The 19378-nt window shown below is 40.2% G+C and overlaps 2 protein-coding genes across 6 annotated transcripts; both read left to right on the forward strand.

Annotated features, from left to right (window-relative positions):
- Positions 1-1245: 1245 nt before the first annotated feature.
- Positions 1246-10931, forward strand: LOC131677681 (syntaxin-4). 5 transcript variants are annotated; one of them, XM_058957649.1, is made up of 6 exons: positions 1246-1705; positions 2419-2499; positions 9817-9906; positions 9960-10211; positions 10278-10351; positions 10405-10931. In XM_058957649.1, the coding sequence occupies exons 1-6, from the start codon at positions 1669-1671 to the stop codon at positions 10723-10725; spliced, it is 855 nt and encodes a 284-aa protein (XP_058813632.1). In that variant the 5' UTR covers positions 1246-1668; the 3' UTR covers positions 10726-10931. The 5 variants fall into 5 exon arrangements, with proteins under 5 accessions (XP_058813632.1, XP_058813624.1, XP_058813647.1 ...); XM_058957641.1 differs by having other exon boundaries at positions 1249-1701; positions 9810-9906; XM_058957664.1 differs by having other exon boundaries at positions 1249-1701.
- Positions 10932-15830: 4899 nt separating this feature from the next.
- On the forward strand, positions 15831-17531 carry LOC131677678 (syntaxin-1B-like). Its single transcript, XM_058957629.1, has 4 exons — positions 15831-15977; positions 16047-16142; positions 16198-16516; positions 16801-17531. Exons 1-4 carry the CDS (start codon positions 15945-15947, stop codon positions 17244-17246), a joined length of 894 nt encoding a protein of 297 aa, XP_058813612.1. The 5' UTR covers positions 15831-15944; the 3' UTR covers positions 17247-17531.
- Positions 17532-19378: the final 1847 nt, after the last annotated feature.

Here is a 19378-nt window from a genome sequence, read left to right on the forward strand (position 1 = left end):
ATAATGCATGTCGGGTTGATCTAGCGAAACATTGCTGTTTCGGCAGTAGAACCTACTGTTACCATTTTTGGTTTCGAACGAAGTGTATGAGATAATGGGCCCTATTCTCATAGGTACGTCACCTAGTGACTACAGTAAATTTTGTTCTAGTCACTAGGTGACGTGACTGTGAGAATAGGGCCCAATGTCAAAATCCGATTATTATTTTTGATTACGAAAATACGTTCGTATTTTCAGAACTATCGACTAAATTCAACTTTTAGTTAAAATGAAATTACTTGTCTCATTCGCATAGTGAACTTAAAAATGCTTAATTGAAAAAATATTCCAAAAACTCAACGTAGAGGTTAGGTAAAGTTTGAAATAAAACGGTAGTTTTTGAATGGCAGGTAACACCGCAAATCGTGTTTTTAAAGAGACGTTCTACAAAAAGCTTCACCACCGAGCCGCATTTCGATATTTTTGCATGAAAAAATTACAGAATATTATTGAAATGATAGATTCTAATGTTCAAAAGTTTTGATCAATTCGCTTCACCCAAATTTATAAAAAAAATCCACAAAAAAGTGTTTTTTTACGCTGAAACCCCTACCCTCCTTAATTGCTGTGAACTGTATTCTGCGAAAAACGTGGTTTGTCCGGAGTTCCCCCTCAATATGAATTTTGATATTTGAGCAAAATTGTCACATCTCGCCCTAATCCTTTGTTTGTCGAGATGTGACAATTTTGCTCAAATATGGACATTTCCATAAATCAAATTTGCGGAATCTCTAGATATTTTTTTAGAAAATCCGTCAAATATACTCAAGGGTTGAGCACCATGACTCTTCGAACATCTATTTTGTTGGACATCTTAACACTGTTACTTTGTTGAGTGAAAGGATAAAATCTCTTCAATTAAAAGTTATCCGAAAAATAAAGCGGACCATTGCACATAGGCATATATGTTATATCCGCCCATGTCTCCCTTTCAACATATGACAATACTGTCAGAGGCAGCTTTGTTTTAACTACGACCGTTAGCTAACGAGTAATCGAAAGTCAACGAAACTTATCAGCATTACCCCACCCAACGACACCATCGATCACCTATCAGCTATCACCTATACCGAGGGTGGTTGAACTTGACTAATCCACAACGAGCTCAATGCGAATGGCCCTTCATAGAACTCACGGAGCGACTGATTCGGCTGATTGTGATGGGTACTGCTAAACTCAAACGAGCCTGCCCCGTCGTATCTGTGCGGTCTCGCACTGGTAAGAAGTTGAGAAGGCTTAAAATTTATCGCGCTCTCTAGCGAATCGCATCGTGTATTGGTTCTAACACTCGCGCTGTCGTTGCGATCAAACTTTACCGGTTCGTGACAGTCCAACCACGAAAGCGAGAGTCAGCCGATGGCGTCTGCATCTGATGGATAAGGTTCTTCTGTTGCAGCTTTTTGCGGTTCGCGGAATGTACTATACGCTACGCACTAATATAACGTCGCTCGCTTAGTAATAATTTTATCTTTCGTAACCACAACGTAGCATTAGGTTGATAAGATTACATTCCCAGTTTTTCGTGATTCACTCAAACATTGGCTATTGATGGGGAAGTTTGTGTGATTGGAACCAACTTTGCACCGAAGCTTTTTGTTGGATAACTGAAGGCGAAAATTTTAACCGACCATGGTCAAGGATCGTTTGAGCGAGCTGAAAAGTGTAGGTGATTTTGGCTTTCTTTTTTACAACAACAAGAATTAATTGAACTTGTGCTGATAATAATCGTGATCAGATACCTGTGTTTGTTAAATAAATTTGTGCTGAATTTATAGTGACCGCCGGGTAACCTCGAGTGGATATCGCGAGGCGCAGATTAGCATTTGTCGGACCAATTAGTGTCAATTACATTAAGTCGCGACTCACCGACAGTCGCGGAACTAGTGCAAAGCTGACGGGAAAGAGAAGGTATGATTGAACTACTCAGTCTACCAAAGGAAATAAATGTGCAAAGGAAATAAATGTGCAACTTGCGCGGCTTATATTGCTCAGACTGTGATAGTCACATGCGGAAAACCCAAGGCGAACGAACCTCTGATGAGGTTTATAGTACCTAGTGCTAATCCCAGGCAGTGTGAGCTATAGTACAGCTCAATTTGGTTAATCCGGCACCAATGGCGTTAATGCCAAACGATACATTTTCTTTTGTTTATACTTGGCACGCAACTTGGACTTCATTTCACATTAATTTTATTTCATAATTGGGTGTCCGATTTGTTAGCATTTCTTGTGGAGTGCCTTTATACACAAGCGGATTATCAAAGTCACACTGTAGTAGAAAACCGCAGATCTGCAACGTAATCATCTGGAATCACGCGTCATCGGATGCGAGGTGACTCCTAGTATGATTTATCGTTTTTCTTTTCCCTTTCCCTGCAGCGAAGCAAATACAGCAGCGATGTCAGCTTGGATTTGGTACCCTCGAAGTCGCAGGAGGAAATATTCTGCAACTTGGAAAAGGTGAGTTTAAGTCAATAGTTTGACACATTTCAGGATTAGAGGATTTAACCATGAATTGGAATGCGACAGGCAAACGATATTGCATGATAATTACAAACGTTAGAACCCGCGTAAATGTCCACGAGGAGTCCATGAGAGTTCATCTCCATTTTAAAAAGCAATAACAATTGAGAATAACAGTCGGTTTCTGAATTCAAGTAGTGTTTGTTTTGCGGTGTACATCATTACTCAAAAATCTACTGGGCCAATATTTTTGAAATTTTGCACTGTTTCTATCCGCATAACTTCCGAGGTAATACTGGGAGGTTTTTTTTTGCTTTTTTTTTTTAAATTTTAATTTTAATTTAAATATCTAATTTGCGCTCGGCTGCCGGTTATTAAATAATAATAATAATTTTGTAAAGCGCTCTCGTAGTTACCTGTGAAAAGTTGTGAAGCGAAACTGTGCAAAATTTCTTAACAATTGGACTAGTAGGTTTTGAGTTATGTTGTGCACTGCGTTGTCACTCGCCCACTTTTCAAGATTTTGCAAGCAAAATTTCGGAAAATGCCGCATTGTGAAAACTTCGAGTGGCTACATTTTACCAGTGTGACAGCACAATGAACGAGCTGAGAACCGGCTTTATAGTTTTTGTGTATAATGAGGATCGAAGGCCCTTATTTCACTACAGAATCATCAACGTGCACTACCCGCAAGAGGTAGAATGTTTTTCTCATTATCGGCAACTTAAATATCCAGATAGGCGATGAGAACTGACATACAAGTAAAGTTTTCATCTTGTGTAAGAAATAAAACTGTCGCTTTAAAATGACAACAGCAAGTAGCAACTTACCACTGGCTGGCGCTTCGATCGGCCAGCAATCGCTATACGGGACTTGTGTACAAACTTGGATACAATGGTGACTCACGCATGCGAATCTGTATGCGATGGTGATTTTCAATGTATGTATTTTTATTTAAATGTTTACACAGTTTATCGGGATGTCTGTTCTCTGTGCCGTTACATATTACAACGGCCAACGATTCGTGAGTTTCGCAGTCTCCCGGAAAATGGTAGTCCTAAGCTCTTATTTCTCTTACAAATGTATCCTATAGGTTAGTTTACCTGAACAACAGACTGCACCTCGTTCTACTCAACGAAAAATTATTTCTTTCGCGGTATACAAGATATATAACACAAATATTTCAAACTGTAACACAAAACACATTAAAACTGTATTCAGCCAATGCTGGGTATCAACGACATCTGGACATCGGCCAGCTCCTTCTCCATCTTAAGCTCCTGCAGCGCTTCCAGTAGCTTCATTGGAACGATTCCAGTCGACGAAAGTACAACAGGAACAATTTTCGAAACCTCACGCAACCTCCATATTTCCCTCAACTGTACAGCCAGTATCTACCAGATTGTGGTCTAGTGGAACAGCGACGTCGATTAAGGTAGTTTGGCGACGACTCTTGTCAGAAACAAAGTTATCTGGCCGGTTGTGGTGTAGGAATTGGTCAACAGTAAAACAGATCCTTGGAAAAATAACTGGCGCCAATTTGGTATTAGTTTGGATACATCGTCTAACTGGCAGCAAGTTGGTGTCAGTTACTGATGAGTGGAACACGAAACATTAAAAATTAAAAAAAAAAAATTTAAATTTTCAAAACAGATCCTATTTTGGTGCAGTTACAGCTCTCCTCATTTTCCGGAGAGAACCAGACGGTGCCATATCTAAGCCCACAACCTTTGAAACTGGGAATGAAAAAAATGAGTGGTGTAGAAAAGAGGAAGCTGTTTAAATCTCTCATCAGAGTATCCTTCAAGTCCTCGGTGGAAAGGCTCATTAGCAGTCGGACCTGAAAGCGCTCCTTGTTCGCAGGAGCATGTATCTCGGAAGGAGGGCCAGTGCTTCCTGCGAAAACTTTCTTGCAAAGCCTTTTATTCATGTTTCGCTCGAAATTTTTATCCTTTATCTTCTTCGCACGCGGATCAGTATCCAGTATTCTGCTCACAATAGGCTCATACGTATGCTGTCAGGACTTGTACTAATTTGATAGATAGGTCTGTACTTTGATAGGTTGGACGGTTTGCTGTGCTTGCGGAGAAGAATTTTGGTACCACGGGTGATGAAACCCTGCAATAAGCGTGGTTCGCGTAACGCCTTGTTGAAACATAAGCCATTGTGTGATGTGCAACGGTCAGCTTCTTGCATCAAAAGTTTTGGGTACAGTTCAGTTGCCGCCCGATTTCTAAGTTAGCCTCACGTACAGAATTGGTTTCGATGGTGACAGCTGACATCTCGCTAATTTCTTCGCCTACCCATGTCTCCTCGCGCCTTAGGTACGGTTGCCCTTCGCAATGTTGTATGTGGGTCTCCGAAGTACCGGCCCAAAAACTAGTAATATTGCCGATATCCGGAAGACCTTCGCTGAAATCGGGCTTCTAGTGGCTTATTTGGTCATTGAACGCTCGCTCGTTTTCACTGAAACAACAGATTTTGTTGTCGTTACCTCGCAGAGTCAGTGTAACGCCTTAGCCTTTTTGATAAGACACTCAGTTGCTGTATTAGTGTGTCGAGATTCTGCGTTAGTTGGTGAGCTCCCAGTATGCGAAGTTCAGTAGTCCTTGTATGCAGTCAATCTTCCAATAGTGACACGTTTGTCTGATATCCAACTCTCCAATCTCCGCTGCCATGAAGGTACTCGCCTTTTCCGGTGATGTTGGTGCGGGTCACCACTAGGTGTAACTTGGTATCCTGAGCATCCAACGGTCACCGCTGTAGCGCAGAATATCATTAGCTGCAGATCTTCCAGGTTCTGCACAAATTCCAGGTGCATTGGAAGAATGATACCGAAGATACCTCTACCAGCGCTACATGTTCGCGATCCTCACTAGCAAATGACGTGCTCGACCTTACTGAGCAAGGTGCTTAGAGTTATAAGGTGATTCGTCTTTGGCAGTAACTAGGTGAGGAGTTAGGTAAGCGTGCAGTAAGCTGCGGAGTAGAAAAATGACGGCGAACAACTTTGTTTACATACTGAAATCCAAGCAAACATGTATGGGGATGTAGTAAACAATGTTGTTCGCTGTCGTTTCTAGAATCAACATGGCTGATCGGCGATTTCGAGGATCGTATCACCTGAGAATAGAAGCTCCTTGTTACTGAGCTTCGCTTCGACACATCGCTTGCTCTATTGTTCCTTCTACTCAGCTGTTTTTGCACTACCTGCGGAATCAAATCGATTTCCGCTGGGGTGAGCATATTGTTGCGGATGATTGCTCTACGCCTTGCGTTCACCGCGTTCTGATTCAGACGTCCAGCAAACTCTGGGTATGCCTCATCGAACATCTTGAGTATCTGAGGTCATCCGCTCATGTCGGTCTCAATCGCTGTGCAAACATAGTAGGTGTGGATAATGAATTTCTTCATCTCTATCACCCACATAATCCTTTCGTTTTCCTAGCTCTTGGGAATCGTCCCTCCTGGAAGCCCGTTGCCTCACTCCCAGTCCCTAGTCGTTCGGATTGTGTCCCATACTAAAACCAGTAGTAGTTGGGGTGTCTTCATCGGACGATCGCGTGGCTAAATGTGTTGTTGTTCGCAGCTCCATAATTGGTTTATAGTGATAAACCGCCCCTTGCCGTAGGAAGCTCAACCGGTTCTCCTTTCCCTGTTACCATACGGCCAAAGATCCCTCCGAGGTTGGATATCCGATCTTCACTAAGCTTGCTCGTACCTCAGCTGGTACAGCGGGGCAGTAGGAATAGAAATTCTGTATCAAAGGTGAATGATCGTTTGTGGCGCCTCGAGTGACAGAATGATACAGCTTTAATATGGGGGTGCACTTTGCAAATTCTACAAAAATGGTATGTAACGAAAAGTGGTCCAATTTTAAACGCAAATAATTCAGCCATCTCACGATAAATTTTCAAATTTTTGCGCATATCGCTCCGAAATACTTTTAAGAATAGATTCCAATAGATAAACCCAAAGATTTTTGATATCATGCCATTAAAAATTTAAATAATGAACAACCTAGCCGAAATATCGCGCATTTACACACAGAAGATAGCGCTTCCTAAGTCCAGCACGACAGATTTGTATACCTAGCGCGCTACGCTTCTATGAATGACGTCATCATCGACTATTTAAAGAACGGATTTGGCCGGACAAGCTCAGTTGCCTGTTGAACGGCAGGCGAAGCAGATCACTGCGCTGTGTGTTTTCACAGCCAGCACACTATCTGTACAATCTCGAACACAATTATTCGTACACAAAATTGCTTGTATATGCGAGCTCCATTTGCAAACACGGTTAAGGTGAAGCGATGCCAAAACCACAACAAAGGTTCTGGTTACGTTCAGCATCTATGTGCGGCTAGAACGTACTATACCGATAGCAGATGGCACGCACACAAGCGTATCGTGCAGCAATCAGCTGACTGATTTTTGTACCACGTGTTTCATTTGTTTTGAAAAATTAAAAGGTACGAATTTCCTAAACGAATCAAAATTCCGTGAAGAGAATCTAGTCATCTGCATGTGCTAACATGCCTACATACAGTGATACAATTTCATTTCAATGTTTTGATTTTGACGATGGAATAAAAAGAAGAAGCAGAAACGACGGTGGCCATTTTAGCTGCCACCTTGTGACTCTATTCAGCATGTCCTTAACATAGTGTCGTGTTACTAGTTGTCTCTTTCGCTCTACCCATTATCATCAGCGTTGACTCATTTTGCTTTGTGCGCTTGGGTTCAATGTTTGAGGCGAATGTGTAGGTACGTATATCTAATTTGTTAGCAGGGTTTATGATCAAGAAGATGATTTGGCATTTTGATGAAAATTTCGCAGATTTTTGGAAATATTGTGATTGTTCGGAAATTTATCACAGACTTTTTTTCTTGTTCTTTTTAAAGCTATCACAGACGGTAAAAAGATATTTTTAACTGAAACACAGATTTCAATGTGTTTGTTAGCGGTTACATGCGACACCTGCATGATAGCAATCTGTGATTTATTAGCACTTCACGTGATTCATTTCCACTCAGCCTATCTTAATTTGATTCTACCAATAGGTACATACTACAAAGCCTATTTATGAATGAATACACTGCCACTCGAAAAACGGTTGCAAAAACGCATCTAAGTCTATATATTAAATTGTTTTCGATTATTTTTTTATTCAATTCGTTTATTTGATAAGGCACGTTTGCGTTAGCTTAAAGGTGCCAATTTTGTTTTGTTTTACATTTTAAATTACTTAAAACTAGGGGATTACATATTGATTTTGTTTTAATGAAACTAAGGAGATTTTATAGCTATCTTATACTATTCGCAAGGGGGTAATTTAATTTTCGTTAAATTAGAGGAGTCATTTCGTTTTTATGGCAATATGGTTTGACATTTTAAGCAGGGAGATTATTGGAGCAAATAATTTTTAACTAAGGGGGTCTATTTTGCAACTATCTTAAAAGTGGGAATAACTAAAGGGCGCAATTGAATCTTGTGAAGATTCGGAGAGATTAATTAGAGTTAGTTTTATGTGGTAGTAGAGTTGGGCATTTTCAACGAGAACGCGAAGATATTTGGGGGGGGGGGGGGTAAGGGTTATACTTCTGGGTATAAGAGTCAGGCGGGGGAGGGAGGACAAAGATGACAGGGGGGAGAAAATTATAAACTTTCAGTTTCAGGCATCGGGAGATCAATGGCATAGATTACAGACTCGGGTAGCCTTCATCAGGAACAATCATGTACTGAGACGCTGGGTGGTCCTCCTCAAGACGGTAGAAGTTTCGATTTCGTAGTAGGGCTCAGATGTGGATTGGCGACACTTCGAGTTGCGCGTGTGATGGTCCCGTGTTTGTTGTTTTCGATTATATTTATAGTTTCGATATATGATTAAGACCACTGCATTCACTACATTTGAATGCGTACTTTAGGAAAGTTACAATCATAGCAAAATATAACTAGAAAGCTTGGTCTATACATGAAATGTGATTATATTGTCCAACATTTAATTTTTCTTCACCGGTCCGGGGTTTTTACCACACACAATTGAAAAGTTTTCGCTGATTCGCTGAAATTACATTAAGTAGTATAGTCCTATGTCTACAGTTCGTGCAACCCCATAGGGCTGCCCCTTGTAGTTTTTTGTTTCAATTGAGTCATTCGCCTCTTTCCTGGGATTAGAAAAATCCTTAACTCTACATGCGGGGTTGGGAATCCAATCCAGGTGAGCTGCGTATAAGGCAATTGATTTACCAACTACCATATGCCCACTCCCACAAAAAATTCTTCTCCGACATCACAAACATTTGCACCTACCCTAGGGGCAGATCATTTGTGATGCATTTTTAAAAATCAGCGAAATTAAATGCATTTATTTCCATCAAAATAGAAATTCATAATGTATTTTGCGTTGCGTGCAATGTTTTTGCGTTGCCTGCAATGTGGTTTGCGTTGCGTGTAAGACGTCAAAACCCTACAGAAAAACTAGCCCTACATTTAACAAAACGTCGAGTGGATCAGCGTAGGACGTTTGTTAAACACACTTTTCTGCGAGGGAGTGCCAAGCTGATGTATAAATGGAAATTAAATGCATTTTTTTCTAATTTGATGCAAATTTGTTATACATTCTTAGAGTGTTCTTCCCCTAGCACCTACCAAAATTCGAACATAGATTCGGAGAACTACCTTTGCATGCACTCAAACTGTTGATGCACCCTCACTATTCTGGTCAGATTTGACATCTTATTTTGGCGTAGTTTGAAATGACGTCCATGTTTAATCGTAAAAAGCAAATCCGTTTATGCTAGAAGAGTAGCGGTTCTAATCCCAACTGCTGTCAAAGTGTATGAAACGGTTGGGATTGCTATATTATTCAGTTTCGAGGTCAAGCAAAAACGGCATAAGATACAACCGATTCAACACTAAAATAGTTGCAAAATAAAAACTTTCATAGTTAAGAATTTGGCATATTCGACGAAGTGGCTGAAAACATTTTAAATTTTTTGTTCTTGTTCATTTAGAATCAAGAATAAACTTCGGTTCTATCCAATAATTAACGTCACTCTAATGTCTAGTCAGAAATATTTGTGGCATCCCAAATTCTGGTTGCGGACCAATGAAGGAACAATCATTTGAAGTATCTGGAATCTTTCAGAGATTGAAAGAATTTATCAGGTTGTTCCCGTAAGCAGCTCGCTACTTCGCCATTCTCGTTTGAGCGAACTGCTGTTCATTGACCGCTACTACCAAACAAACCATTATATCATTTTAACATATTTTGTTCAAAATCAAAACGATAAAACCCCCGTCAGTTTTCAGAGCTCACCAGATGGATACGAACGATTCGGGACAATATCGAAGAGATGCAACGGACCGTGTCGACACCCTCATTCCACTACAATGACAAAGGTATGAGTTTTTTTTGCTAAAATAATTCAGCTTTGAGTAATTCACATTTGCAGTGATTCGCGGGAAGGTTGAAAAAAAGATGGATCAAAATATCGAACTGTGCAAACACATTCACGCTGCAATAAAGCAGCTCCACACGGACCTGGAACAGGAAGAGCACCGGGGGAGTGCTCTGTTCCGGATAAAGCACACGCAGTTTATTGTTATCAAAGATGACTATTTGAGTGCGTATCGGGAGCACGAAGACTTTGTCAACTACTATGAGGATAAAATTAAGAACCTAATGAAGAAAGAAGCTAAAACAAGTAAGTTGTTCTACAATAATTGTAAAAGGTTAGGCGTACCCATAAAGACTAGATTCATTATTTTAGTGAGCTATAACATCACAGACGATGAGGCATCGGCGATGCTGGCCAGCAATCACACATCCCCGTTTGTCGGAAATGTAAGTTCTTCAACTATTGAGTAGAATAAACTGTAGCCTTCGATTATATTCAGATCTTAGAGGAAACTGAACGTGAGCGACAAAAGCTACGGGATATAATATTCCGCCATTCCCAGCTGGCCGAGCTGGAGAAATCACTCGTTGATATTCGAGACTTGTTCGTGCGGATATCGACACTGGTCATGGAGCAGGGTAGTTTGGTTCAGGTTATCGAATACCACGCCCAGCAGGCCACGCTGAACACCGATCACGGTGCTCATCAGCTTGAAAAGGCACGAATATACAAGCTGAAGGCAATGAAGAAGAAAACCTGCATAATCATTTGGGTGGTGATTATCCTCTCGGTTCTAGTACTGCTTATGATAATATTTTAGAAATAAATAATGGAAAATAAACAGCTCGAACGAACACCTTCATGTAGATAATTGCAGGAATGAGGAACGCCTTACAGTAGACTATCGTTATATACGTTACCTATTCAAGAATGCCACTGATAGGATAGACTAGTATTGTATTTTTGCGAGGGATTTCACATTAGGAGTACCCGAAATCGAACAATAAACGGGGTGGTAACGTGACATATATCGTGTTCAATATTAAGGATTACACTAACTGTTGTATTTTGCATTCTAATTCTTACCTTAATTAGTGACAGTTTTACCTTTATGCACCTGGAGATGATTGTAAAGTTGTTTGTTGCTTGTACCTCGCCATGAAACCATTTCGGAAAGTTAAATTTTGCTCCTAAAACATTGATTTAGAAAAAAAAAACATGAAATTACAGCAAACTTGAAATAACGATTTAAAATGTATCATTCGGGTAAAGCATTATTTAATCTTCGATAATCATGATCCTAAGTTCTCGACAAACATATGATTACGGCCTAAAAGCCAACTGTCAAAATCCACTTTGAATGGAAATTCCAGACAAACCGTTACTAGTCGAACACAGTTCACAACAGTTTATGAAAGAGAAAACTTTTCTCTTTCGTTTATTATCAACATCTGTGATTGGCGTGTAACGGTTTATCCGGAATTTCCATTCAAAGTGGATTTTGACAGTTGGCTTTTAGGCCGTAATCATATGTTTGTCGAGAGTTGAATTTAAATCGTAACTCGTTGAATGGGAAAACAGCGTTGTTCTGAATCCTTCTGGGGCCACTGTTAGGTATTACTTCAGTAGTGAATGTGCACTTGCTGCCAGTGGCGGATCCAGGGGGAGGATCCTGGGGGTCCAGACCCCCCGAAAATTTTCAACTTGTTGAGAAATTTTTAATTTGTTACAATTTTATATTCGTTTCAAGCCTAGAATCATTTTAAACCGAATTTGACCACCAAAACTGATTTTTATTAAATGAGTCTTTGATGAATAACGTATTGTACAATATTCATTCCAAAATCAAAATTTCGGACCCCTCCCGAAATTTTTCTCTGGATCCGCTCTTGACTTGCTCTTTTAATTTTATGTTAACTGTTCGTATTTTTTCCATGTTTGCGGTATAACTGACCTGTTCTGGTTTGCTTCAAAAATCGCTCCTGTCGAGACGCGAACCGATCCAGAGATGTCGACCATAATGACTTACGTCTTTTTACAACCAACCCTGCGAATTCCTTATCCTTCTTGGCGCTACTCGTTCGTATTTTTTGCTAGCTGGTGCTGAAAGTTTCCCGGCGGCGAAATTTCTCCAGATGCCGATGCCAGTTACCGTGTGTCATTTAGTTCTCAGCCGCTCCAACGGAGAGATGCACGGGCCTGGCTCAAACCGCTCATCGTGTACCGGCATTTGTGTAAATGGAAGCATTTTTGAAAAAAAGTTCTTACTTGTAGTCTTGCAACAGGATACATTACATTAGCGTGGGGGATAATCATTGTAAAATTCATTCCCAAAGGTGACTGCGTTTCTTATGAGGAGGCAAATAGTGTTAGACCAAACCGTTTTACCTCGTTCCTTCTCGAATCAGTTGAACGTTTAATCGACAGCTACATTCGGGATTTATGCTTGGGTGAGCATCCGCAGCATGAATGAAACATGCATTTCAGTGGGGAAAGTCTACTATCACCATCATACACAATGTTATCTACAACATTGAAAAAGCGGACTGGATACACGCCATGCTTAGCAATCGACATCTGTGCTTCTCGTAAAGACAAGTAGAGATAAGGAAACGGAGTATCTGTGGATGTCCTCGAGGTGGTTTGCTGTCATCACTTCTGTGGAATCTTGTCGCTGATGGATCGTTGAGGAAACTTGATGAGCTTGGATTTCCAATATATGGTTTCGCCGATGATTATCATATAATGATCACCGGTATTTGCATTACAACCTTTTCGAATTGATGCAACAAGCCTTTTGCATTGTTGTACAATGGTGTCTTCATGTTGGACTATCAAGATAAGATATCAATGGTGCTTTTCACGCAACGAAGGATTTACAACCGGAGCCCGTCTGTTACAGTTCTTTGACTATGAAATTATTATCGCAGATCAAGTTAAGTGCGTTGGGGTAATTCTTGACTCAAAACTCACATCGATTCCGGATACAAGAAATGGCCTTCGGCCAATTTAGATGGGTTATCGGCAAATCCTGGGGACTCAAACCCAAGTACACTGAATCTACACAAAATTTGTTAGACCAATACTGGATTATGGGTGGCTTGTTTGGTGGCAGAAGTTATGACAATTTAATTAAAGTTAAACCATCTTCAGAGGACTTGACGGCGATAACTGGTGCGACTTGTCTCGACAACACCTACTGCTGCTCTAGAGGCACTCTTTAACATAAAACAGCTATATGTGTTTCTGACAGAAGATGCATTTTTCGGGCATTCCGACTTAGAATTACTGGGCTTTGGAACAGTAACCCAATAGATCGTGCAACTAACCATATAACTCTGTGACCCCAACCGGTTATTTGGGATGAGTATATACTCGCTCCCAGTGACCTATCAAAAACATTTAGTTTTCCTTTTAGAACATTCAATGCGAGTTCCTCGCGAGGAACGGCTGTCTGGCTGGATGGAGCGGCAAATTGAAGAATACGTAGTTTATTATACTGACGGTTCTTTGTTGGAGGGCCGAGCCGGAGCTGCTGTCTATTGCCGTGAAATGAGATTAGACCAATCTCACTCGCTGGGTAGATACTGTACAATATTCCAAGCAGAAATCTTCGCGATTATGTGTGGCGTACAATCGGCATTTCAACAGGAAATTTGCGGTAGAATGATTTATTTTTGCTCTGACAGTCAGGCTGTTAGTTAAGTTAGTTCGGCAGATTCGAGATCTAAATTAATAATCGCATGTCGAACTCAAATCGAAGAACTTAGCATTTCAAATGCTATCTACCTTCTATTCATTCCGGTATTATTCCGGTATGACTGGAAATGGATGGGCGGACGAATTGGCTAGAACCGGCGCTGCGACTGACTTCATTACTCCAGTATTATGGTAGCTTGCAAACTTGCGTTCAAATAAAAACTTTTCTGCCGGTTGGGAGTCCAGAAACATCACTGCATTTCTTGCATTTTTCCAAGCGCAATTGCAGTATTTTCACCAATGCACAGACTGGACATTGTAAACTCTACTATCACATGGTTATTATTCAGTATGCTGAGTATTATTCGTGTGATCTTTGTGAATCCGATTATGGAACTTAATATCATTGGATGTGTTATTGCCCTGGAGTAGTACAATTGCGTATCTGGATTTTAGGTTCTCCAAACATATGCAGGGGCTTAAACTCAAGGATGTGCTATTGTTCCTAACCCAGTGTGGTAAAAGCTATAGAGTTTGATGGGATGTTCTGAGAACCATTTCGGTTACAGAGAAAATAAAGCAGTATTATTGCAGCATCGACGACCGATCTATGAAATTTCTGGCGAAAAAGGGTTATAAACTGAACTATGGCTTCTTAAAAGTCGCGGCAAAAGTTTATAAGCCTAAGTCGGTTTAAGCAAAATTTGAATGACAATATCCCGATATCCCCTCGGGGATGTTGACATGTCCGCCCATCGAGAAGTGTCTTGGGAGTGAAGAAGACTTTCATCTATGTCTATGTTCTCTGTGTCGTTATTTTCCTTATCCCCAACCTTACCACTTCCCCAGTCCTCCCCATCAGAAAACTGACGGAAGGACAAATCACGGCAAGGCATAAATCTCCAACGTACATGGGAAACGAGCCGTTTGAGCCGGTTGCTACTAATTGCTGACAAATGGATTGCATTGTACGTGGACGTTTCGGCCTAAACACTGAACAGTCGATTCTGAAGGCGAGTCCCGTTCAAATACTTGCCATAGATGGCATCAATTATTATCTTTCATTTTAGAGCTAACGCGTATTTGGAAAAGTTACATCAAACTAGTTCGAAATTTAGTTGTTAGGGCGGCGATGTCATAAACTCTTTTAACCTTCCGGAAGTCGCGCAAGTGCACTGAGTGCACACTGCTCTGAAAAACTAGCGAAATCGTCTTAGGGCATCAGCGGCTGCTCGTTCAGTGGGCCATATGCGCGACTTCCGGAGCGTTAATAAAGGTAGACAGGAATAAGGTGTCGAAGAAGTTACAGGTCTTTATATTGTAAATATATCATATGAAGACACAAATTTTGTCGGTCTTACACTTTTAGAGATAGAAAGCTTTTTTGAAAATATGATCTTCTTGGTAATTTTCAGCTAAAGTTTGCTTATTTTTATCTAGACGTATTTAAATTTGCGTAATTTTTTTTTAATAAGAAATTTGGTGTCGATTTTTAACACATCTATTAAAAGGTGTGCCATTTCGTGAAAAATTGAGATATCGAAAAAAATGCCCGGGGTTACCCTACCGAATTAGAAAAATGCTCATAAAATGAAAAGTAGTACATGTAATGATCTTATTTTTTTTCAGACAACATGAATCAATGAACTACTAATAAAATAAAATAATGCACTTTTGCAATACATTTTTTTGTTATTTTAGAAATACGAAAATTTGTCCCGTTGCTCATAAAAAATGAAAAATGTGGGTTACCCATTTTTGGATTATTTATTTTTTGCTGAGTAACAATTGAAATATAACATTGAAACAGCACGTACACAGGAATGAAAATAATTGTAGGACATGATTCCAAACAGGGACCGGGCATTGCGTAGTTTGGTAAATCGGTTGTCTTGTACGCAGCTCACTTGGGTTCGATTCCTAACCCCGCAGATTTATCTGACATAGATTTTTCTAACCCAAAAAAGGTGAATGGCCGTAAGATTAAAACCTCTATAATCGAAATAAAAACAATGATTCTGATTATTTTTCTATGACTGTTGTAAAAGAATTCTTATGTGTCAATTATAGCAGAATCGTATATGATAGCGTGTTTTCATATCCATTGCCCGCACTAGTGACGGCCGTTTCTGTTAGGTACTCATAACTGTTCGCGATATTATCAAGATCCATTATCATTAATTAGGAAGGTTCTCAAAACGCGACACTTGTACGGCTCTGCTTTTCACTGTCGGCAGTTCTTTTGCTCTCGCCGGTACCGACGGAGTTTTGATTTAAGTTGTTCACTCGCTAGGGCAGTGCAGTCATGTATTTGAGTATTTCCGAAAGAATGCACCTAAAATGACAAGAGATCGTCTCAGTGAGTTGCTGGAGGTATGTGGGCTGAATTTGGTGAATTCCTGAAAATAAATAATAGCAGACCAATCTACTTTTATTTTGTAGAAGAGCACGTTCAAGGATTTCGAATACAAGTTTGTCCAGGAGCACGAATTCTGGACTATATACAACCAGGAACGAATTTTAGATGACTTAGATCGGGTAAGATGTTATATAAATTGTCACGTCAAATACGCATTCATCGCAAACAGTATAGTTTTCAGAGATTTCCACCTGGATCCGGGAGCTGCAGCGAAATATTCTGGATATTGAAGTGAACATTTTTTCCGAGGGATTCGACAAAGCCGGACGGAAGATGAAAGAGAATGCTACACTGTGTTATAAAATCTACTCGGCTGTGAAACGAATGCAAAATGAACTGACAACGCAGCAGTGGCGAGAACAGGAAGAGGTTGTTAGCCGCGTTCGTTCTGTGCAATATGACAGTATCAAAGCTGCCTACCTGAAGGCGTACTGGCATTACGAGGCGTTAGTAGGCCGCTTAGAGGAAACGATTAAGCTGAATAGTTGCATTTGTGAGTACCCCGAGCTGTTGGGTTCGAGAATGAGAACCCGTCTAAATTAGAGTGTCTCTAGAGTGCTCTAGTCTAAATATCGAGTGTTATCAGAATTCCGTTGCATGATTAGTTTTGGTCGTTTGTCGATTTTAATTCGGACTTTATCATATGAAAAGCTGACCCGAATAACAATCTGCGTGTATAACAGTAAAACCATAGATCAAAATATTACATATTTTAAATTCGCCATTATGCAGATTTCTTAAAATTTCTATCTAGGATGTACTAACTATCTGTGGCAGTATCTTCCAGGGAAAGCCTCTATCAATCCGACTGTGGACCAGCTGATCGTCTTCTGCAGGAGACCCAGTATCGGAGATTGTCCCAACCATGCTCGACAGACGACACCATAAATGATGCGTTAAGCTCCCTTGGCGCTGTGGAAGACCGTCATCATGAACTGCGGGCGCTAGAGCGCTCATTAGTCGAAATGCGTGATCTGTTTGTCCTGTTTTCTACTCTGGTAATGCAACACGGCAGTCTTCTTAATTTGATTGAAGGAAACGTCCAAACTGCCTCCGACCACGTGGTAAGTGCGGTTGAAAAACTGGAAACCGCTCGAGAGTATCAGTGGAAAGCGACGGGGAGAAATTGTTTGTGCTTCAATAGGATAGCGATTTTGTTGTTCATTTTGGCGGTACTGACGGTAATAGTTTTTATATTGATAATTAAAAAGTTCCTACTGTAATCTTATTTCATTATTTATTTTTATGTAAACCACGGGGTTGGTTATGGTTTAAAACAGGTCTGATCAGTGGCTTTTGTTTGATTGTTGCTTCTGGTAAACTTACAAGAATTTTAGCGGTTGCATTAGGAAATGTACGGTAAACCGGCACGGAAACAAAATATTAATTTAAGAATAAAATCGTAAATGGAAAGAAAATGATCGTACAATGCACGAGTTCATTCGTCATTTTCTGAAACGAAGTATTTTCGTGCATTGTAGTAAGTTTCGTTCATTTCATGAACAGGAAACATGGCCGCTTGATGAACGAAAGTTTTCGTAATTTAACATATTCAGTATGTTCACTAAATGTTATCGTTGATAATGAAATTATTTTTCGTACATGAAAAGAAATATTTTGTTATTTAAAAAAAGGTTGTATATAGTACGTACGATTTCGTTGGTCGCAGTAATTCATACGTTGAAGAAAAGTTTTCGTATTTATTTTTTCCTTTTTTATTTCGTCTAATATGTAATCACATTTTTTACCTGTAGGATATTAAGTCTGTTTCTAATGGCCTTGCCACTTCTAGTTTTCCGATCTGTATAGTTCACATCCTTGCTCTCACTTGAGTACTATGGATCTAAATTTTCATAATTTTCATGTCCCTACCCAGTAATCTCTAGCTAAATGAATATCGTTACAAAGTAAACAAGTTTTCGTATTTATTTAGATATTATTTTTGTGTATCCATCTTTTAGGATCGATGTTAGACTACACCGATTTTGGGCTTTCTCATATAAAGAAAGGCTATGCAACCACTCTTTTTTCGACTTTTTAACTGTCATATACCATTCGGTTCAGTTCGTTGAGATCGGAAAATGTCTGTGTGTGTCATTTAAATTCAGACAAGTTTCTCAGAGATGACCGAACCGTTTTACTCAAACTAAGTTTCAACTGAAAGGTATAACACCCCCTTCAGCTGATATTGGTTTTTTAGTTGGTCCGACTTCCGGTTCCGGAGTCTGGTTGTTGATCACTAATGATCAATAAAAGTAGCTATGATTACATTGGCGACCTTTGGCGGTTCTTACTGCCACCGAGGAATACGCTAGGTTGGTTTGTAATGTCACACTGGAGTTTCCCATAGAAACTGTTTTAATCGTAATACCTCAGAGGCTAAAAATCTATTGAAATGGTCACTAAATGATTTCGAAGATATGGAAGGATGAGACTTTAGCGCAGGTTTGGATGGAAATAGTAGTGTGTTCCTTCTATAAAAGGGCGATACGCGATAATAGTTTTTTTCGTTTGATTCTTACATTTTTCTAATTTTCTAAGTATTCCTGCTCTGTCCCATTCGAGTTTCCAAAAGTTCTACGGTAGTTGCTTCTACGTCTGAGTTGCGTACACCCGCCGTCCCCAGTGGTTCCTTATCGGATACCCGATTCTAATGGTGGATACAGCTTCCCAAAACGTTCTTTCTACACAATGGCTGGTTCAATTTCACACTTCTAAGGTATCCTAACTAATATATTACTCAAAGTGGAGAAATAACCGGCTTAATCATGTTTGCCCGATACAAATATAACATCAAGAACAAGCGCCATCCGTTCGGAACAAGCACCGTCCGTCCGGAACAAGCCTAGTCCGTCCCCGGAATAAGCACTAACCGTTTTGAACAAAGAATAAGTATCGGCAAGAAATAGTTTCCTGAAGGAAATTGCTTTTCAGGTCGATAACGGTGACAAAAACCGTCTGGAGAGTTAGGACATCCGTCAAGCATTCGGCGATCGCGTCTACTGCTGCTGGAGGTCGGTGAGTCCCTTTACGACATTGCCGAGTTACATGTGTGCATCGATTGGTGGAAACGAACGTTTCCGAGCGAGCCTATTTAAGTCTGGTTGAGCCTGGCCTCCGCTGATCGTCATTTGAGCCGACGAGTTCTCCCGTACACGAGCACTAGGAGTAGAGTTAACGACACAGCAACGTTAACAACCCATCGAACCTACACCATTGGGAATGGTCTTGTATAGCCAACGCCTCTATTATGCCATCGTACCATCGCGACACTAAGGTATGAATGCCCTCTCCTTCCCTCTACAGAAGTATGATGTTCTAGCTAGGGATCAATTTCGATCTATCAGAAAGAATA

Source organism: Topomyia yanbarensis, chromosome 1, assembly GCF_030247195.1.
Source record: "Topomyia yanbarensis strain Yona2022 chromosome 1, ASM3024719v1, whole genome shotgun sequence".
Taxonomy (NCBI): domain Eukaryota; kingdom Metazoa; phylum Arthropoda; class Insecta; order Diptera; family Culicidae; genus Topomyia; species Topomyia yanbarensis.